Source organism: Watersipora subatra, chromosome 1 (genome assembly GCF_963576615.1).
Source record: "Watersipora subatra chromosome 1, tzWatSuba1.1, whole genome shotgun sequence".
Classification (NCBI taxonomy): Eukaryota; Metazoa; Bryozoa; class Gymnolaemata; order Cheilostomatida; family Watersiporidae; genus Watersipora; species Watersipora subatra.
The window spans coordinates 27,451,011-27,474,918 of record NC_088708.1 but is presented as its reverse complement, the minus strand read 5'-3'; the positions used below and the strand labels follow the sequence as shown (position 1 = coordinate 27,474,918).

The 23,908-nt window shown below is 36.6% G+C and overlaps 1 protein-coding gene across 2 annotated transcripts; it reads left to right on the top strand.

The window, feature by feature from the left end:
* The first annotated feature begins 364 nt into the window (after positions 1 to 364).
* LOC137385706 (tetratricopeptide repeat protein 4-like) lies at positions 365 to 23,802 on the top strand. Of its 2 annotated transcripts, none has more exons than XM_068072236.1 (11): positions 365 to 558; positions 7,128 to 7,275; positions 7,367 to 7,478; positions 8,921 to 9,082; positions 10,608 to 10,685; positions 16,223 to 16,347; positions 16,449 to 16,535; positions 16,704 to 16,924; positions 18,009 to 18,099; positions 22,519 to 22,601; positions 23,128 to 23,802. In XM_068072236.1, exons 2-11 carry the CDS (start codon positions 7,129 to 7,131, stop codon positions 23,228 to 23,230), a joined length of 1,209 nt encoding a protein of 402 aa, XP_067928337.1. In that variant the 5' UTR covers positions 365 to 558; position 7,128; the 3' UTR covers positions 23,231 to 23,802. The 2 variants fall into 2 exon arrangements, with proteins under 2 accessions (XP_067928337.1, XP_067928338.1); XM_068072237.1 differs by having other exon boundaries at positions 7,128 to 7,284.
* The last annotated feature ends 106 nt before the right edge of the window (positions 23,803 to 23,908 follow it).

Genomic DNA, 23,908 nt, shown 5'->3' with positions numbered 1-23,908 from the left:
TTTATATGATGTGTAATTTCAAAAATAATTTTTACAAAATTGAAACTCAAAGTAATTTTTGTTGGTTAGTGTTGCGGCCTCTCCTTCACTACTCATATAAAAATTGTAGGCGCGGCCTGTTTGTTTGGAAACAAGCGAGCTCCCATACACGCTTCTATGGGTCGCGGCACTCGGTGAAGCTACATGGCTCTGGCTGTACCCTTACCACAGCATAGCACCTATAGGACCTGATCTAGCATCCGTAACTCGAGTTCTCACTGCATAGTCGAAGACGCAAGAGACGCCTGCGTATACAACTAAGACCTGCTAAGGCAACTTAGGCAGACTTAGCGACCCTGATATAATATTTTCGCAAAATTCGCCCATGTGTCGAAAGCGATTGCTCACACAAACTTTAGAATAAGGTTTCAAAGCCATAAGTTGAGCCAATTTATATAAGAAATTTTTAGCTATGCTTACACAAATGATAGCTAATGTATTTTAATAAGTGATAATATAATTGAACTTTTGCAGATTCCATTCTGAGATCTAGCCTACGTTTATTCCCATTCCTACCAGGTAAACCTGTTATGACATTCATTGTGAACGCTGTATGAATATATGCAGGTCAAATTCGATCTCCATTACCTTAGAATGATTATGAGAAAATTATTAGACGTGTGAGTTACATTAGTAAGGCAATGTACGTAATATGAGCAACAACTCGGTACACTATAGTTCACATCGTTTAATCAATGATATACAGCCCCCATGGGGGGCTGTATATCATTGGTTTAATAGAAAGAACCAGCTCGACTGACATAGCTGGAAGAATGCTGTCTTGTGGATAAATTTATTCAAAATATACAATAATTTGTTTTTTATCGTAACTTTCACCTGCCTTTGGATTGTTGATGATGTTTAATAAACGTCTTTGTATTACTTTTTATTGGTATTGATAATCAAATGATGTAGACGCGTATAAACTACAATATATATCCTCATCTATCTCTTTATGTGTGTAACCATTAGATGTGTTCTATAAGCATAGGCATGTTCTATAAGTTGAGGGCAGGATCTTTTTTCTACTAACTACAAATCATTGTAACTCTTATATGACTAGCCGCTTAAGATAGTTGACACATTCACTTTTACCCTCTTGAACTTGCTAAGACCCACCATATAGGGTATAAATACTTCTGTATGTATAGTTATATTCATTCTTGTGCAAAATACAAGACAAACTACAACCTTCGCTGTATTTTTTCACAAGCATCAACGAGCTGCAATTGTCTGCATTGCATCAGGATCTACAGTGCACTTGCAAGCACCATGATCAATAAGTTACTAGGTTGGCAATCTCCTAAATTGCACCAGCGTCACAGTATACCAGCAAACATCATCTTCAATAAGCAACTAGGTTGGCAATCTCTTGAAATGCATTAATTTGATTTGTTCTCTCCAAGAGGCTGGGTTACCACTGTGCACCAGTAGGACAGTTGTGTCTCCCTGGCAATTTCCACTTGTCAGGACCCATACAAAATATTATTTTTCCTTTAAAACCAGCAGAAAGTTTGAAGTTGCAATGCCTGTGAACAAAGGGTCAGGGATTGGACAACCTCCTTTAGTCTGCTAACCAAAATCCACTTGACATAAAAAATCATGTTTTTCATTACATGCCAAAAAAAACAAACAGATGTCAAGAAGTATTAAGTGAGTTGAACAAATGCGTTTTAAAAGTTGGTAATCTAATAGTATTGCGGAGGAGTTGGGATAATGGATTGAAGGTTGTAGTACTTAACAGAAAGTTGATAAACTGAAACGAGATGGTGGATGTAGTATGTTGGTGTCGCGAAATACAAAACTATGTTTTTCATATGTGTGGATGGATAAATACTAATATTCTAGGTACAGTTTATGCAGAATTTTGAAACCTCTAACACAAATGCAGAAATGAGCAAATTTAGGATAAGGCAAAATGTTCAAAAATTTTGTGATGCGATGGGTAGAAGTGTGGTAAGTTGGAATTCGTGATTGGTAGTACATAAGTTTTTGTATGGATTTATGTAGAAGCAATATTCCTTTTTGCGATATAAATCAATGCCATTGATAAAATGAAAATGTAAAAATTGGAAGTAAAACAACAGTACTGTCATTTTGTTCATAAAATATTTGCATTGCCTCGAAAAAAGGACTGTTTGGTAAAAAACACGTGTTTGATAAAAGCTTGTTGCAAACATGATCAATATGTTTGGATCATGTAAGGTCATTACTTATGATGAAGCTGAGTAGTTTTGTTGATCTCTACCGTCACAGAATGTTATCTCCCACATGTAAATTGAAAATTACGGTAACCATTTTGAAATGACTGATCAACAAAAAGTGTGACTTTTGCATATTGATCTTCATATTATTGGTAATACACCACTGAATAATTTTATTGATATCAGAATTACACTCCTTTTAGCAAGGCGATTCCGTTGTAGTTTCGAGTGAAAACATTGTCATTAGCTTATGCATAGGCGGCACTCAACAAGAGCATTAGGAGCAAATCATTTATGTACATTAGAAAGAGCAAGGATGTATCTCGAGTGGCACTCTGAATGAGATTGGCAAACTACTGAATTGAACATTCTCAACTCTTACAAATTGTTCATGGTCTGATAGGCAGGAAGCAAGTAATTTGACTGGATAACCTGTCATTCTAATCGCATTTCGTTTCACCATTAGAATATCATGGTTGACACAATCAAAAGCTTTCTTAAAGATTGACTTGCAACAGAATTCACATTACAGTTATTTGGTATCCAAAGGTTCACCATGTCTTACTTTGCTGTGTTGTAGGTGCAAAATATGTGGAAATGTGATTACAAGCTCTTAAAAGCTCAAAAACAAACAGTTAATCACAGCCCTCACGAAAATTCGGAACATTGGAATCTCTTTCCAAAATGGCTCAAAAGGGACGTAGTTGAACACGATGGCTTCTGTTTACACTTTCATGCAACCTTATTTGTCGAAATATTTTCACAAATATACTTCACGCATTCAATAAAGCCATGTCTATTGTCCTTACGCGTCTATTTCATCATCATTGTAATGCTGTCACTTTGAGCACTGATATCTGAAAACCTACCATAAAAATTCGTTCAATTTTTTAACCTTAGTTCGAAAGAGTGCATATCATACTCTGATGAACATAACGAGTCTGTTGGTCACCTGTGATAGTCGAAAAATGCTGCAGAAATTGTTCGCGCCATTCGGAAGTAAGTATAGGTCACATGATCAGATTACGACTTGATGATTAGACCCGGCTGAAACAAACCTGTAAAATAGTGAGCATCTATTTGATAAGGGCTTTCCAGGAGAACTCGAAGTGTTTGTTATAAACTAGTGCTACGAGACGTTTCATATTGAGCCTTTTGTTGGCCTTTAATTTCACGTGAGAATATTACATGTCAAGACAATAACCACAATGTTCGAGTAAGTCATCGAAATAAAGAGATTCCAAACTACGGTGTTTTCGTGATGGCTGCGATTAACTGTTTGTTTTTGAGCTTTTAAGAGCTTGTAATCACATTTTCACATGTTTTGCACCTACAACACAGCAGACTAAGACTGGTTGAACCTTTTGATACCAAATAACCATAAGGTGAATTTTGTTGCAAGTAAACCTTCAAAGTTAAGAAATACCAAAGCAGTGGAATCGCCTCGATTTCATCTTTGAGCGCAAAGAGATATTACTGACCAAACTACATCACTGTCCATATGGCTATATCTGAAACCGGTTTGTAGGTGATGAAGCTGCTTGGAGTCCTGCCGATAATCCTGGAGGCATTGATTTAAATGTTTTTCAAATCTTTTTGCTAAAATCGGCAATATAGATATACATGCAGAATGATAGTTATTAGGATCTTTACGGTTTCCTGATTTAAATATAGGTAGAACCCTTGCTAATTTCCAGCAGTCTCGAAATATCCCATCTATTAAACTTCGGTTGAACATGTCTGTAATAATACGGATAATTTAAGGGAAAGTAGTTTTCAACCATCTTGCAAACATGCCATCGGGGCCGGTAGCTTTTTTATTGGAAAAGGTGTAAACCTAGGAAACCTTCCTAACATGAAGTGTGTTAGTTGTAAGGCTATCATAACTCCTGTCAGGAAGCACTGAGCACAGTTTTGATGCAACTGATGTAAAGTGGCATCAAATTTTCTGCTGATATTCCTTGAATGTTGTCATCTTTCTCTATCTTCATACCAAGAGAATTCCTTATCTGTCTTGTGTTGCCTGGTTTGGATTGTCGGATGATATCATTTATGTAGTGCTTCTTTTTTGAATGTATCAAATTTGTGATAAGATTTCTTTGCAACTTATAAGATAATCAGTCTTTATCACGCTTTAGTTGATTTCTCTCCCTAATATGTGATTGTACTTCCTTATCCATCCAGGAGGTAGTATTTCACTTTTCACATACCATGTCCTTTTGCAAACCATCTTTGAGATCAGGCCTTGATAAGTTGAATTAAAGTCCTCAAACACAGCATTGCCATCTTTGTGTAAAAGAAAGTTGTTCCATTACATACTTGTAAGCGCATTGCTAATATTTTCTGCAGGGAAGGATGAATAGGCCAGATATGACACTTTAGTGCTTGAGCTTTTTTATTGAGGCGCAACTCCCAATTTTCTTGTAACAGAAATTAAATAGTGGTCACTCATGGATACAAGGTGAATCTTTTGATCACAATAATGTTGGGGATTGTTTGTATAAGCATGATATATAAGGGTAGAGAAAATCTAGGTAACACGAGCAGCACCAGAAATCATCCGAGTAGATCTATGAGATCTTTTTTTCACCCTTTTGAGCTGATGGAGCAGTTAAGGTCAACATTAAAATCTACTACTAATAATTCTCTCCATTCGGAATAGCAGGTCTCCACATATTGTTTGAACTGTTTATTCTATGTGAAAACGGAGTTTGGTGGCTGTATACACATAAGACAATGTAATTGCTTTGATGACTGTGTTAGATCTTAACAGCAACTGTATCACCTACGTAGATGAAGAATGTCTAAAAGTTCAAAATCGATAGATTTTTCAATGTAGCAGATTATGCCTCCACCTTGCTTTTCTATCCTTTCTTTCCGTATCAAGTTATATCCGGGAATGTCAAAATAACTGCTGACGGAGTCATTCTTCAGAAATGTTTCAGACAGAGTATTTTAAATTTGTGTGTAAATAGTAAACCTCACTTGATCAATCTTACCGGTTAATTCACAAACATGAAGATACGCAATCTCAAATGAGTCGGTACTGTGTTACTTGTTATCCATTTCTGTTTATTTTCTGACAGTGGCAGATGATTGCTTGTGATGATAAGATAACTCCATCATATGAGGCTTTCGTTCGTTCATGTACCTTTTCAAATTCTATCCTAAATGTGCAAAGCTTCCTGCCATCTTTGAGTCTAGTTAGGGCTTTTTGCACCTAGATAAGATTTCAGAATATCCTGATATGCTAGTGAATCATCAGAGTCCAGTGGTGCAATTTTCATCGTGATGGTGAGTCATGATGGTGTTTTTATTAACTGTTGTGGGATCAATAGTGAGTCGAGTTGATGAACCACCAAATGGAGTATCAGACCAGTTTTTCACCATATTCTCTGCACTTCCATTGTTTCGTAGCTGATGGTTATTCGTGGATTTGGCGATTTTAGTTTGTAAGGTGTTACTTTTTCTATTAATGTTGGTCCAAAATGACTGTTGTTCATTCTTCTGATTGTAGCTGGATTGAACTCGTTAAGATGATGAGATGATGATGGAGATGATGATGCATTGCTCTAGCTTGAAATTTTTTTTCTGTTTTTTTATTATGTTGCCTCGTTCTTTGTTTGATTGAATAGGCTGTATCTGGGAGCCCAGTGATGTGGTAGGGGTGTTGGAGGGATGTTTCACTTTATCCGAGTATGTACTGCTTGGTGTTTGAGCTGTGGGCTGTTGGAGTTTCTGGAATTCCATTGTTGAATTCTTTGCCATTGTTTTAGTCAGGTTGTTGTGGAACTTTAATGAATTTCTGACAACATTCTAAAAGCTGGATATGGTCTTGATTGTTTTTGATTAAATCTTCCGGCCGTTCGATCGCTTCAGATTGCTGTATCAGAGTGAGATACATCCCATTTTTGCTCTCTGCTGGTGAAGTTTCTTGTATTCCGAGGTTGCTGCTTGTTGTGATGTTTTGTATATAGCAATGGCTGACAGGCAGGTCACGAGGTCATGCATCCATGTATGTTTACAAGAATTGTGTGGTTTTACTGTTTCCTGATCTAATTAACTAGTGATCAACTCATGATTAATACTTGGATGTAAAACTGATGTGGTAACACACTTGCTGTTGTGTAGCTGATTTGACAAGAATAAACTAATCTACTCTCACAAGATTATACTTCATACATTCACATAACACAGTACAACAATAACAATATCATACACGCACAACTGATACGCCCTAAACAACATATGACACTGCTCATTGGAAGTTTGGGGTCAGAGAGAGATAAACTCATAGAAATGTTATCTTTATCTACTAAAGTTCCTGTTCTTAAGAACTCTTGATTTGCTTGCGATCTTTGTATGTAACTGGTGTTTCTGCAGTGGCTAACCATTTCTGTGCCTCTTCTTCAGTGTTAAACACCTTAGATATTGCTCCATTCACCTTTCTCTCATGGGGTGCGCAGGCGAGCTGGTTCTTGAATATCCCAGTCTTCGTTCCTTTTGATACAGCATAGAGCTGGAATCCAGTCATACATTTCTTGCCTTTCGGTTTGCCCCTGATTAGTATATCTTTAGGTTGTTGGCAACAATATAAACTGTAAGTTTTCTGTACTGCTGATATGTTTTTCATCTCATTTCCTTTTCTTAAACAAAGTTCCATTATTCACAGCTTAAAAGTTGTTTAAAATCTTTTATCTATTTAATTATGGTATCAAAAACTGCAATACACTAATCATATTTCATACCCACACTGATCATTCTTGATTTTAGGAACTTTGTTCCGTGTTTTTGCAAGTCACTCAAGTTTTTTCACAGCCACTATCAAAGCCACATATTCATGTGCCTTTGTTTGTTAATATATATCTTTTTCCTATGAAATAGAATGGCTGGAAAAAAGAGTATGTCAAACAAGGAGCGAGCACTGCTTGCTGAGCAGATGGATAAAGATCTCCAGGAGTTCATTTTGGAAAAAATCGAAGCCAACAAAGATGTGCCTATAGAGCCGTTTGACTTTAAAAAGATGGAAGAGGTGGGAGTAGTGATATCTGGAGCTGTTAGGATTAACACTCTCCGCTTCAAACTAATAATTGACATAGCTGATGTCTCTCTGTGTTTACCAGGCGATGGTCAACCACCCCGCATTTATGACTGAATGGGATCCAAGCAAGCCAATGACTCCAGAGATGGAAGCTTTAATTAACATAAAGTACGAAGAGTGTGATGATGCTACTGGTATGTAAACATCAAGTCTATCACATACTGTCAATGCTATCTTCTACCTGCTGTCTCTTGATTAGCTCTTTCTATCTTATCCAGAAAGCTAAGATCATGGATTGATGAAATAGCAGGAAGTTGCATTTTGAAAAATTCTTCATCGACGTTTTGGTTGGAGGTCTTTCACATTATCCAAGCTCATCCACTGATTGTCATGCACTTTGGTGATTTTGTTTCTTCATGGCAATCTCATTAGTGGCAGTAAATTTTGGTTTTCTAACATCCATGATCAGTGAAAAGGAATTCTATTGCAATTTTGAATTATCCGTATTATTACTATAAAAATGCAATTGAAGGAGTAGCCATGTGCGTAAAAAAGCGGATCAGCAAAACTGATAGAAGGGTAAAGATGATTGCCTTTTAATGTTTTATCTCAACTCGAGACATGACCATGGAGGGCACCATTCAGCCGAAATTTGTCATTAGAATTTGAACATTATTGGAATTGAACATGCATTGTCACATATAGGAGATGTGTTGTCACATATAGGAGATGTGTTGTCACAAATAGGAGATGTGTTGTCACATATATGGAAGATGTATTGTTGTGTATAGAAGCTGTGTTGTCATGTATAGAAGATGTGTTGTCACATATAGGAGATGTGTTGTCACATATAGGAGATGTGTTGTCACATATAGGAGATGTGTTGTCACATATATAGGTGATGTATTGTCATGTATAGAAGATGTGTTGTCATGTATAGAAGATGTGTTGTCAGGTATAGTCCCTGAGATATGTTGTCATGTATAGAAGATATATTCTCACACATAGAGGATGTGTTATCACATATAGAAATCCCATGGTCATGTATAGAAAGCATGTGATAGAGTCTCATTAGCATGAATCAATGTCTGAGTAAGTAATTTAATTGCTGAAGCTTAGTACAGATACTCATATAGTAGACATTAATCTACAACGTCAAATGACCAGATCTATATTATATGCCAACTATAAATTAACTGGCTTCAGAACATTTTGGTAAACAGTGCAGTGTTCATTCTAAGGCTTATAATAACCGGCTTGTTGAACTGCACTCATTTGATTTACTCTCATCTCTATCAGCGATCAGTCAAAACTAGAATAACAAACTGAATAGAAATCATCTACTAGAGTTTTTTTTACTTTCATTCTTCAAGTTTGTTCCGCGTACATGTTCACTATTAAAAATATAACCGCCTAAAATGTTTGGAAATTTTCTACGAACACTAGCATTGCATTCACTGACCAAGCTCACAATTACACATTGAGATTCACTAACCTTATTGTAGTTACCAGCTCTTTGTTAAGTTGTTACGCTAACCACTTGTCAAAAGAGCACAACTCCACATTATTCATTCACAAAATGTACTAACGGTAGGCAGCCTTTGCAGGAGTCATCAACCTTAGTCAACTGTTACAGAGAAGGCCACCAACTACAAGGATGATGGCAATGTGAACTTTAAGAACAGCAAGTACCGCTGGGCCATAGATAATTACACTGTCGCCATACAATGCCAGTCCCCGGACAAGATACTCAACGCTGTCTGCTACACCAACCGAGCTGCCGCCCAGTATAGGCTTGGTCAGTCTACCTTAGCTCTTTATTCTGCTTGTAAACTTGAGGGAGTTATAGCCTTTGCTCCTGTGTACTGCGTACAGAAACATTAGGGCTGCCTTTGGTAGTAACTTACATTTTTACTCTATTGTTTAGATTCACTTTGTGTTGTTGGATTTGCTTTACCATTGGCATGTTGTTTTCCTTTTTAGTGTGGTCAGTTGCTATTAATGTAAAACTATATTGTCGTTATGGCTTCTAGTGTAATTAAAAAAGGAATAGAAGTTAACTTTCATACTTACTCAATAGTGTTACCTCACATAAAAGTCTCTTGGGTACATACGAATGACACTTTGTCACATATAGAAGGTATATTGTCACGTATAGAAGATGTGTTGTCACATATAGAAGATGTCTTGTCACGTATAGGAGATGTGTTGTCATGTATAGAATATGTATTTTCAGGTATAGGAAATATGTTGTCATGTATAGAAAATGTATTGTCACGTATAGGAGATGGGTTATCACGTATATAAGATGTGTTATCACATATAGAAATCCCATGGTCATGTATAGAAAGCATGTGATAGAGTCTCATTAGCATGAATCAATGTCTGAGTAAGTAATTTAATTGCTGAAGTGTAGTACAGATACTCATATAGTAGACATTAATCTACAGCGTCAAATGACCAGATCTATATTATATGCCAACTATAAGTTAACTGGCTTCAGAACATTTTGGGAACCAGTGGGGTGTTCATTCTAAGGCTCGATGTAATGCTTACATCGTATTAAAATGGTTTATATTTTGTTTATTTTTCTCTTGCTGATTGTTTATGTTAGTTCCAAACTAGAGGATTACAACATCCTTTAATCTGTATTTTATTGTAGTCATGTTTTGGTACCTTTTGACCATGGCATTTTATTAATTACACACATGTACGATTGTTTGTCAAACGTGGCTATAATCAAGTATACAGTTTGCATGGATTTTGTTAGGTTGTTTAAGATCTATTGTTTAAACATTAAACATTAGTTTGTTCCTTTTATAACAATCTAATCAGCAACTATTTGTCTTGTTATTGCAATTAATAATTTTCTTTTACATACCGTTGCTGAGAGGCGTTTTCTGCCAAATCTGTTGAAATTAACTCCAATTAGTACATAGATATTTGTATATGAATATTCATGCTCATTCTGAATAGATTGTTTTAAATAAGCTGAAACTGTATAAATGCGTGATAATGAATGACCCAGTTGGGAAGTGAAGAACTACACTATATTTGCCGTTGTGGTCGGGTCATAAAACATATTTTCTATGGTTCAAGCATGAAATTTGCTGTTCACTTACTGCTAATAATTTGTTCTCAGGGCTCTATAAGAACATATCAAATATATTATGGTTAGTATGTAATTCCTGCTGGTAAGATATGCTCACTGGACAAGGTTTATCTGTATATCTTGCGCGGTCTTGCATCTAATGCAGAGATGATACGCAGGCAGCATGCCCTAATAGTTTACAAGTATATTATTACTCATGCTCACTTTTCAGGAAACATAAGATCAGCCTTTCAAGATGTGGTGTTCGCTCGAAAGTTTGTACCAGATCATATGAAAGCAATAGTGCGAGGTGAGTCAGTAGCAGCTACAGTAAGAGTAGCATAGGGTTGGTCTAGTAGCAGCTGCTTAGAGTGGTCGACTTCCCATCACCGGATGAAGGTTTCAGTCACCCACAAGGTCATCAGTGGTGGCAGGAAGGGGATTTATTTATAAAAGTTTTATTCACAGCTCCTTTTGATACCAATACGGTGATACGACCTCTTCACTAGATTTAGAGTTATTAGTAGGAAGTAAAATGACGTCAATAAGATTAGATTTAGCATAGGTATATTAAAGTGCTCTCTATCCATGCATATAAGCCGATTCTAAAACGCAAAAATTATCACCAAACTAAAGGATCCGGCTTATATGTGTGTCACACTGATTGAAAGCAAACGACATGATATGCTAACTTAATTTCAACAACCACGACTCGAAGCATACCTCTGGTAGCCTTTTACTTACAGTTTGTTATATACAGTAGCGATGGCTTGCAGTTGAAGAAAAGCTGCTTGTGAAGATTCATCGGAAAAAACATGCAGCGGAACTGGTGCATTTAGCCTGGTTCTGTTCAGCTTTTGTTTTCACGGTAAGAGCGTGCACAAACATGCGAAGCAGCTGTTGTTTGATAATAGTACACTGTGACAGCAATAACAGTCTGCAGTTGGTTTGTCATACACATGATCACTTACGTTTTACGCGCATCACACGCAATTGCATTAATAGTATCGCTAGTACAGTTGGAAAGATTTTACCTAAGAAAGGTCTGATCTTAATATTGAAAGAAAAAGAATGTCATACACTGCTTCTTTAAACTAAAACTGGTAAACAACATAACATAACAATAGTTGTTACCACTATTACTTTTTCACTACCAAATAATTTTTCTTACCGAGACAATTAAACGTTTGAAACCAAATATTTGACATTGGTGCATATAAGTTGTCATAACATTTGACTAAATTAATTAGCATAAAATTTGATAATGATCATCTGATCTCATAAAAAGGCTATAAATGTGTCGCAAAATGAGTTCGGACACTTTGTTGTCGTCTTCATACTGTCGTGGTTGACAAGATAACATATTTCGAGTCAAACAAGTTACCACTAATGCTATAGCTTGAGGCATTATTATTACTGTTGAAAATAAATACTCACTGTCACTACTACTATTGCCCAATAGATAATCATAAGAAGTTTATTGATCTACAATTAGTGAACCTACGTAGCTGCAATGCACCTGATGACTGCGAAGAAGAAATAGCTATAAAAAGTGTTTTTGCAAAGCAAAACTAAGGTTAGCGTAAGATGCAAACATGTTTTTCATTGGCTCAACGCAAACAGATTATTGTTTTCTTTCGATTATGCGGAGACATGATAGGCTAATTATCCAACTACTCACCAATCAGAAACGTTTTGTACTAATCCTGCAAAAGCCGCTCTACTTCCGCGATCTTCTGCTTTTATAGATACGTTTGGTGGGTTACAATTATAAATTTCCTGATATCAGGGCTGTTTTTCCAGGGTTAGCTTATATGCTGCCTGCCGGGACATACGGTAATAGGAAAAGTAAGTCAGCGAACATGAAACACTGGAAAATTTATGACAATAAGTAAAACCAATTGGCAGCAACGGTGAATCAGCTAATATGAATAAAGTGTTGGTCAGTAAATTTAATAATTGTATTATTCTGTCGGGTCTCTTCCTTAAAAACTGCAAATTAGGAGAAGCTACTACTGTGTATTGTAACATCATACACATGTCGTTACTTACTTCTAAAATCTCAGGTTTCTGAAGCAGTCCGGCTATTAGCTAACAGTTAGAATGCTATTAAAATCTCACTAGGCTGTTTGTACATGCTTAAGAGTTAATCTTTTATGTATATAAAAGCTTGTTTGTCTTTTGTTGGTCTGTCGTTCCTGTTCCCAGTTATAGCTACTAAAATCTACTAAAAAACAATGAAAAATCTGCTTCGAACCGGATTCGAACCCTCAACATTTAAACTGCACGACTACAAACACAGATACCTAACCACTAGGCTAAGCCATTCTTATTATTCTTTATTATCTTATCTATTCTTACTGCGATTGCAGGCTACAAACTAAAGATGCACTTTTGATTATTAATTAATATTACCTTTTATGTTTGTTTTTCTTTTGAAAGTTTTTTAAAAGCTACAATGTATTTATAAAATCCATTACTCTTTTTTAATATGTAATATTCAAATGAGCCGTTTCCATAGATATATATACCTAGATTGGCCAATAATAGCTATTCCCATCGGTTGCCTTGTCAGACATAAATAGCACGACGTAACGTCATTGTATTGTACCTCACGCTTGACTGCACTGCTGTTTACAATGAATCTAATGGAAAGAAGGTAACAAAATTACATTTATTTTCACATAAAAACCTTCTTGGATACATAATCCAGTAAACTAAAGCAATTCTGTGATAATATCTGATAACCACCATAGATTAAAACTATAAAAGCTATGAATTGTTGCACACAAACCACGAGCCATCAGGGCTTTATTTGCAACCCTCTCCTATCCCCATTATCTCTTTTCTCCTTCTCCAAAGAAGAAGTGAGAAAGGAAAAGTAGAGAAGGGGGAAAGGTGAGGGGGGCAAATAGCCAAACCACCCAAAGAGCCAGACCCTGGCTAGGTAAAAGACTAATATCATGTTGAACTAAACATTACTAAGTACAGTAATACTTCAACTTACGAGTGCTCCAACGTACGAGAAACTTGAGATACGAGCCAGCTTTTAAGCAAGTTTTAGCACTAACATATGAGCCATGTTTGAGATACGAGCACGTGAGTCAGTTGCCAAGTATGCCGAAGGAGTTTTATGAGAACAGCATCACTCTGTATTTTTCAACTACTCAGATTTATACTTTGGTACTGCGTTTTTGTGCGCGATTTTCAGTGCAGAATTACACTGTATGTGAATTAAAAGTACTCTGCGTTGACTGAAAGTTTGCCAGTAAAATGAAAGATGATGCAAAGAAATGTCTGATAACATGTCTAAAAGCAAATGATAACAGTTGATATTAAACAGAAAATTATTGAAAAATATGCGAAATGTGCATGTGTGATTGAGCTAGCTCAGCAATATGACAGAAATACATTCACAGTTATCAAACAGAAGGATTATATTCAGGGCATTTAGTTCGCAAAAGGACTAACCATAGTTTCTAAACGGCGCAGCGATCTTCACGACCGCTGATGGAGAGACTGCTCAGGCATTTAATTGGGTAAAAGATAAACAATTGTCCGGTGACAGCGTAACTGAAATGATGCTACGTGAAAAGGCCGGTGCTATCTATCAAAACTATAAAAATAGACATTCGGACAGGTTGGCTAGTGGTTGTGCATTAATCCTTTGTGACGACACCTGTGTTCGTCCTAGTCGCAACATGTTGAAAGGGCGACAAAGGCGAACGTATTTAGATAGATTTATTTTAAGACGGCCGGCTAGTCGTGAAAGCGAAACAAAGGAAAAATTAGCTAACCAGCGAGAAACTTTAAACTACGAACGCCGAAGAAATTTTAATTACGTCAAATTAAAAATGAAAGTTTGCTTTTAGGTTTGCTTCTGAGTTTGTCTTTTAAGACATTGATAAAATTCAAATTTATCAAAGACAACTGTTGTAATGAAGGATAACTTATATCTCCCTCCCTCGCAAATGCTAGCATTAGCTGCTATTGTATGTATTTAATTTTACATTTTAAATAATCACATTTTTTGTATTATTTTTTAATTGTTACTTTTTGAAAGCATGTGGTAAATTATGACAATAACCAACATGTTCTTTCTGTTACAATATCTTGTTTTGAGTGTTTTATTTGCATTTTTAGAGGATGGAAACCAAGCAATATATATTTAATTGTTCGATATATAAATAAATTGCACCAACATGCGAGTATATTAACATACGAGCTCAGTCTCAGAACGCATTAAGCTCGTAAGTTGAAGTATGACTGTATAGGTTTTTAGCTTTTAAGAGCTTGTAATCACCTTCTCATATATTTCACACCTACAACACAACAGAGTAAGGCATGGTGAATCTTATGATACCAAATAACTGCAATGTGAATTTTGTTGCAAGTCAACCTTTAACTTGCTTTTGCATATTGTACAAATAACTTGGTATTGTCCTTTCGTGACTGGCTTCTTAGTGGTGGCAGTTAGTGCTAGCCTGGCAAAGTTTGTCACCAATCTAGCACTACTGAGCAACACTCTTGTCGCTTTCTCGCTGTGGTTGCAAACCTCAATCACCACAGGCGAAGACAAAGTCAAGCCACCCTGATTCTTAACTGTGATTAGGGAATTCGTTGCTTGGTTTACATCAACGATGCTAGTGATACAATCATTACACTTTGGCTTTGGTGACCTAGCCAGCTACATAGCCAGCTGTAAAATAACCATTCTGTCTCATTTTCGACTTCAGACATACTTGCATACTCATCATATTTAGTCATGTTTAGTTCAGCATATTAGTCTATTTACCTAGCCAAGGTCTGGCTCTTTGAGTGGGTGGGCTATTTCCCCTCCCCTCTCCATTCCCCTTCTCTCTTTTCCCCTTCTAACTTATTCTTTGGAGAAGGGGAAAAGAGAGAATGGGGATAAGAGAGGTTGCAAATAAAGTCATGATGGCTCATGATTTGTGTGCAACAATTCATAGCTTTTATAGTTTTAATCTATGGTGGTTATCAGATATTATCACAGAATTGCTTTAGTTTACTGGATTATGTATACAAGAAGGTTTTTATGTGAAAATAAATGTTATTTTGTTACCTTCTTCCCATTAGATTCATTGTAAACAGCAGTGCAGTCAAGCGTGAGGTACAATACAGTGACGTTACGTCTTGCTATTTATGTCTGACAGGCTTTTTCCTTATTGGCCAATCTAGGTATATATATCTATGGCCGTTTCAATTTCAAATGTGGTGTTATTCTCCTTCAATTTCCGGTTCTTCCTAATGGCAATCGCTAAATTTGTAAAATCTAAATACTTTTCACGTGGACAGTTGTATTATCTCGAGTTGCAATTGCCTCTACATTCCTTCTCCTTCCTTGTGCATTCTGTCATGCAAAGTACCCTTGTGCGCTTCACTGCTGTACGAGTTGTACCACTATCAAGCAGTATCGGTATAACTCATCAAAACTTTGAATATAACGAGCTTCTGCTGAAACAGTAACCTTTTTTATACACATACTTCTATGTACTCATTGTTATTATTAATTCAACATATTCATGATTTTTTTTTCTCAATTTCTATTAATTGTATCAGTATTAAATCATTTTCATTGTAGCAAAACAGGTTTTATCCAGCCATTACTTGCTAATTATTTCACGTTTAAACGCCTTTACAATTGTTATATTTTTTCTCCAAATTTATTCGAGCTGCACAAAACACTTTGCTAATGGTATAATGTTTAAAAGTTAGAATGGCAAATGTTGCATATGTTGAATAAAATGAATTTTCTGTGCAAACCTTTTTATTACCGAGGCAACACCGGGCATTCAGCAGTACTGATATAATGGTCAACTGTTACAGGTGCCAACTGCGCATGTAAGATGCGTAAGTTTGCTATAGCTTTGAGATGGATAGAGAGTGGCCTGTTGATCGACCCTTCTCACCAAGAGCTGCTCAACCTGCGACAGACATGTGAAAAACTTCAGGTACTATAAGACTTGCTGCTAGACCTTGCTCGTCACCTGTAATCATTCATTCTTACGGTGCTGTGTGACTTATTCAAATGGATAGGTTTTATATTTTTTAGAAAGAAGAGGAGAGAGACAAAAGAAAAGAACAGGCTAAAGAGAGAAAGCAAGAGAAGAAAAGAAAAACATTGTTAGATGCAGTAAAGGTTTGCTTAGAAGTTCCTGTTTCTCCTTCTTCAGAGTTTAAAGGATGCTGAGTAGCGACATATGCATGCGTGTTATCTTCACTCAGAAGTGTATTAGCGCATGTTTGCATCTATACAGCGGGTACGTCATGTTTCTAGAATTGACTATTACCTTGGTTGTGTATTTAGCTGAGGAGTATACAGTTAAGGGGTGTATACGGTGAAGACCATGACGAGGAAGGAATGGTAGGTGAGGAGTGGGAGAGTCTGTTTGGAAGGACTGCCAACACGGAGGCTGCCAGCGCCAGAGTATTCGTAGATGACTTTGGTACTATGCACTGGCCGCTGCTCCTCATGTACCCAGAATACGGGCAAACAGACCTTATATCTCAGGCTAATGAGACTACTAGGTCAGTACATATAGACATTTTAGAATGTGCACCAGCTGCACTTGTTTTACTGAATTTGCTGCTCTGACTAAAGGACATTACTACCATAGAGTCTTCAGCTTGCCCTTTGACTCTCCCCTTCCCACCAGTATCAGGAAGTATCATCTCATCCAGGGCACTGGCCTCCATGGGGATGTGGCTTCTGGAAGGGCCAAAGCGCCCTGTCATAGGGTGAACTGGTCAGTTAACACCAGAATCCACTTATTTGTATTTGATGTCGTTAGCAGAGGCCCCACCAAGTCTACCACCACTTTTTGTTGGGGCTTGCCGGCATATCGTCTTTGCCTCCTTCTGGCTGTCCTTGTTCTAGCGAGTCTCTTCACAGTTGCTGTCCGGCCCGGCCAGTACCAGGTCAAGCATAGGCGACTGGTCGCCCTGGCCACCCCAGGCACGCGTTTGCCATACATAGGTTTCCAGTACAAACGGGCAATAGACCTATTAACTATACAGTTAATATTAATTATAGTTAATAGATCTATGCGCGGGCAGACTGCACACCATCTGGGCTGGCCATGGGGTGAAATCCGAGCTTCTAACACTCCATCCAAGCATATCTTAAGGCATATCCTAAGGCTATTCTCTCTTCATCTTACTTTTCTAGAGCTTCAGCTAATAAAGATTTTGGAGCGTTGCTAAATTTTCTAGGCCACACCACCTTCTTGTTGAAATGTCAGCTCCAATTTTAGATGATGCGTTTTCATAGTAAAATGAATTCTTGCCTACCTTGTCAAGTACCCTAATAATTGTCGTACATATGCTCTGCGAGTTATACATTAACTACTTTCAATACAACTTGAGTCAGGAATCATGGCCACTTTGGTGACCTGGCACTTGGGCAACTTTGTTACGGATGACAAAGGTACTGCTATGTAAAAATCTTATTATTTCATGCGCACACTTTATGTATGCGAATTGCAAAGTCGATGATAGCATCGAACCTGCCATTTGTGAGTTGCACTGAGTGTTAAAAACTCTGTCAACCTCGGATGCTGATGTTGATACTGTAAATGATGTCTAATCTACGTATATCTCTCTCTTTTCTTAGACTATATGACTTACTGTACCAAGTGTTCGGTCCTGAGACTCCTTCAGCCAGTTGGGATGAAGAGCTCAAATACAAGTTAGACAGAATAGAGGTAATAGCCGATTTTTATTTATATCATATCTTACTTATTTATATCTTCCTGATATCTATTTACATGTATATCTTAAGAAGTCCTTGCTTCACGTTGTCTTTGTTCAGCGTTAACTTTGCTGCATATTGTCTTGGTTACATATCGTTTTTGCTGAACATGATCTTTGCTGAGCATTGTCTCTTCTGAGTATTGTCTTTTCTGCTCATTGTTATTGGTGCGTAGTCTCTCTTTGCAGTAGGTATTCTCTGTTCCATGTTATTTCAAGACAGAACCGGAGGTTTTGGCATAGATGTTTTGGCGCAGGACTTTTTGTTGCAGAAATTTGGCCGAAGGTTACGAATTCAGAATTTATCTTTTGTTGCGAGTTACTATGGCTCAACAAATTTTAAGTAAAGCAAAAAAGAAAAATTGTACATAATGGCTATATTTATGTATTTGACAGATGTCGTTCACGAGATCGTTTAATTGAATTTGGCAATGTGAACATAAACATTCATGTAATTAATGAAAGAGTGATTAGAAGTAAAATAAGGAATTAATGCTGAAATGGTCACAGATCAGCTGCATCTATTGAAGCTACTCATGTTAAATGTGCAATAAAATGCCGAGTGAAATACTGACCTGAACAAGTAAAATGCGCCGAACCAAAATAAAATTTTAGTTTTTTTAATTTTATGTATATTCTTATGGGTGAGGTTTAGTGACTAAAATGTTCTTTGCATTCTCTTAATATTATTACCCAATGAATTTGAGTAACTTAAAGGTTGACTTGCAACAAAATTCACATTACAGTTATTTGGTATCAAAAGATTCACCGTGTCTTACTCTGTTGTGTTGTAGGTGCCAAATATGTGGAAATGTGATTACAAGCTCTTAAAAGCTCAAAAATGAAAAGCCGCCGTAGATTGGAATCTGTTCATTTCTCTGACGTAGTCATAACATTTGGTTATTGTCTTGTCACGTGATGTTCTCACGTGAATTGAAAGGCCAATAAAAAGCTCAATATAAAACTTATCGCAGTACTAGTTTATGACAATTCTTCGGGTTTTACCAAAGACCCCGTATCAAATATTGATGCTCGCTACTTTACAGTTTTGTTTCTGCTTGATCTAATCGTCAAGTCGTAATCTGATCATGTGACCCAATACTTCGCAAATAATTTCTGCAGCACTTTTCGACTATCACAGGTGACCAACAGGCTCGTCATGATTATCAGACAAGGATATGTACTCCTTCGAGCTAAGGTTAAAAAATTAAACAAATTTTTACGGTAAGTTATAAGATATCAGTGCTAAAAGTGACAGCATTACAATGACGATAAAATAGACGCGTAAGAACAATAGACATGGTTTTATTGAATGCGTGAAGTATATTTGTGAAAATATTTCGAAGAATGAGGTTGCATGAATGTGTAAACAGAAACCATCTTGTAACAACTACGTCCCATTTGAGCCGTTTTGGGAAGAGAATCCAAACTACGGCGGTCTCGTGTGGCTGCGATTAACTGTTCGTTTTTTAGCTTTTAAGAGCTTGTAATCAGATTTCAATATATTTTGCACCTACAACAGAGTAAAACATGGTGAATCTTATGATACCAAATAACTGTAATGTGAATTTTGTTGCAAGTCAACCTTTAAGCTAATCTAAATCTTTACTATGATAAGAGCCATGTCCGTTCATCTGAAGCCAGCTTGTGATCGTTACATGTAATGATCTCTCACGTCATCATGATCTTTAAATGGGTTAGTAGTAACCAATAGTATTTTCGCAAGCGCTGCAGAAGTATGTGCGCAATTATTCCATAGTATGGCAAGGATAACATAGCATGGTGGTTAGCTTGTCTGTCTGTAGAACTAGTGGTTCCGAGTTCAATTCGTGCAAAGCAGATTTTTCTCCTGGACTCCTGGATCTTAATCGCTATACTTGGACACACAACCGACTGACAAAGACTGAGAGATATATTTATATATAGATCAATTTATATATTTTTAAATCTCTATTTTTATTCTAAATATATATGTATATATATATTAGAGCTGCACAATGATCGCGTTAATTAAACGATTAACGCAACTATTACAAATAAATGATTAACTGAGTTGGGCCAATTAATCTTCAATTAAAATGCAACCGAGGTGATGATCTTGATGTGGTTCCTTTCCTTAGTACTGTTTAGTACCATACATTATACTAACGTAGCAGGTTACTACCATTTAATTTACTAACAAACATTATGACAAGCAACATTTTCTTACCAATAAGTTAAACCACAATTATTTTGCACTCGACTATGAAAACACAGTGAGTCGCTAACATTAAACTTGTTTATACAATACAATGCACAAGCGCCGTGCCGATCTAACTGTAAGCGGCCATGTTGTTAGTTGTTTGAACATGTTTCTAGGTAACAGCAACAAAAGTGATTTCAGAATTATTTAATATCTTACAGTTTATTTTTGTTTATTTTTTAAATACTTCTTTAAGTAAATTATACATGTATTTTCATTTTTCAAAAAAATCACAATCATATTTCAGCTTCAGAATATTAGTAATATAAGATTGACACTTTATTGGAACATGAAAGCAGAAATATGTCTTCCACCCTAGGGAGCACATTTATGTAAGTTGTTGGAAGCGTAAACAAAAAAGCGAAGGGCAGTATATGCCAGAAAGAATTTGCTTACTACCACAGCACATCATCATTAAGATATATTTTAACTAATTCTCATCCTACTGTGCAGAAATCATCACCAGCTGTCGCAGACAATAACTAATACTACTGACTACCGGCACTGCTGTCCCATGTGAGCGGCTATTCTCTAAAGCTGGCAATATCGTATGTAGGAAGAGGGCATCCCTTTATTCAGATAATGTGAATAAACTGTGCTGTCTCAACTCTTGGCTCTAGACTTTCATAGACAGTTTTCATACTCATATTAATTATTACATTTTAACTTATGTACATTGTACATAACATGTACTACTGCTAACAATTGTTTAAAATATAATTAATCTATATGTAGCTGTATTATTTGTTTTTGAATATGCAGGTTTTTGCAAGATTAATTCTAAGATTAATCGAAGATTAACTGGGTCAGACCAGTTATTAATCATGATTAATCTTTTTAATCGTTGTGCAGCTCTAATATATATACAAACACGGTATATAATCACGGTATATGCACACAGTATATATACGAGGTCTGATCCAAAAGTTCGCGGAATGAGTTGTACACACTTGCATATTTGCACGATGGAAAAACCCATTGCAGCGTTTGCCGGGAAACATCTCTGTAGTGTTGTCACAAAATTTCAAGTTGCTATAGCAACGCGTTCTCACGTGAGTCGACGATATATCAAGACCTGTCAGGTGCTTCCAGCAATTTTTTAACAGATTTATTGTCATGGCTAATCAATCGAAACAGCGTATTTGCATTACATTTTGTGTGAAATTAGGGAAAACAAGTACTCAGACAGCTGAATTGTTAAATATTGCTTTTGGAAATGCTGCTCTAAAAATAACACAAGTTTTTGAGTGACACATATTTTTGTGAAGGTAGAGACAGCAATGAAGATGATGCGAGGTCTGGCAGACCAGTCTCTGCACGAACTTGCTTGTCAAGAACTTGCTTGTCAATCGACAGTGTGAGATCACTAGTCACGGCAGATCGTCGTTTAACCATTGGAGAGATATCTGGAGAGACTGGACTTGGTTTTGGAACTGTTCAAAGAGTTTTAATTGACAATTTGAACATGAGAAGAGTTGTAGCAAAGTTCATGTCATGCTTGCTAACTGATAACCAAAAGGAGCTCAGGATGCATGTTTGCAATGCTTTCAAGGAAGTTTAAGGGTAAAAAGCATTCTTTCGAATGTAATAACTGGATATGAGTCTTGGGTGTGTGGTTATGACCCAGAGACTAAATTACAAAGTAGCCAGTGAAAGTCTCTGGGCTCCCCAAGACCGAAAAAGGCGAAGATGTGTTCGTCAGGCATAAAGACCATGCTGATCTTTAATATTCGTCAAGTAGTACACCATGAGTACTACCACAGGGTACTACTCTGAATCAGTATGTTTATATTGCTATTTCGAGACGTCTTAGGGAAAGAGGTGCAAAAGACCTGAACTGTGGTGCACAGGTTCATGAATGCTGCACCATGATAACGCACCCGCCCACACTGCATTTTCTGTGAAACAGTATTGCGCTAAATACAACATGGCCATTCTACCACATCCTCCATATTCAACAGATCTGGCTTCCCATGACTTATGAGTTATATCTCCATTACTGGAACTTTTGGATCAGACCTTGTATATACTGTATATAGATTCCTGAAGAACCCTTCACAAACTTCTTGTTCGACAATGAATATTTGGCTATTTTTGTGACGATTGGCTCTATGGTTGTTTGTGCTTCTAGGTGTTCTTTGAGGATAGAGAGAAGCAATCGCTCTATGAGCTAAATTTTGATACTAGCATACAATCTGTATTAAGTCATCCCAAGTAAGTATTACTAACATACAGTCTGTACTGAGTCATCACAAGTAAGTATTACTAGCATACAGTCTGTATTAAGTCATCCCAAGTAAGTATTACTAACATACAGTCTGTACTGAGTCATCACAAGTAAGTATTACTAACATACAGTCTGTATTGAGTCATCACAAGTAAGTATTACTAACATAGTCTGTATGGAGTCATCACAAGTAAGTATTACTAGCATACAGTCTGTACCGAGTCATCACAAGTAAGTATTACTACTATACACTCTGTATTGAGTCATACCAAGAATGGTTCTTTATATTGTTAACATCATCCAGTGTGTTCATTCTCAAAAATGACGCATTCAAAAGTGCAAACCTTTTTCACTTCTCGGTAAGTTTAAAGCCTTATATACTCTCTAAATAGTAGTAGAATTGTATATTTCTGTTTGATTTCAAAGCAACAAAAAGTTTGTTTTTGAATATTTTCATATTAATAACTGAGGAATAATAATAATAATTTAACAATTTGATAATTCTCTTGTCAGGTACATTGTCTATGGAGGTCTGCCAACTCTCATTGTTCTTGTTAAGAACTCCAACTTTGCTTCAGAGTTTCTCTCCAAACACGAGGCTGTACACCGGCAGTAACCACAACTTTTGATATGATATTTACATCTCCTGTAGATGGTGGCATATACCGTAGCGAGCTTTACACTATCTGGTCTTTACTTGTCTATTCTATATTGTATAATTTGGTGACTCTGCCATCTGCATCCAATAATGTGATGCTATATTTACTCTTACTCATGTTTTTACAATATCATATTATATAATATAATTCATAGATTATTCTATAGTCAACATCATCTACTCCAGTTAATTATTGGGAGTGATAGATTTACAGAGACTGAATATTATTTCTGTTGTTCAATCATGATGTCTTCTTACTGGCAATGAGGTACTTACTCTTAACTAGATGTTGCTGTAGAAACAAATGGACTGCTTTCCTGGAATCTGTTTGGTGTATTTGGTAATGTCTAACCACATTTTTCTGACACTTAATCTGAATGTAAGCCGTTGTATCATGTCTGAAAATATTATTTCCTGGATTCCTTACCATGGGTCAATCGACACGCCGTTCATTTCCCTGGTTCCCTGGAGACAGTTCTGGCAAACATTGGGTAGCGCAGTGCATATAATAAACTTCTTTTGTAGCAAAACGATTCTCAGTGCAACATTTTTTAGTGACTTGTCAGCTTATTGTGGAAAACTTTAACACCAACAGTGATTCATGGCGTGCGCAAACATTGTTCGTTTTTTCATGTT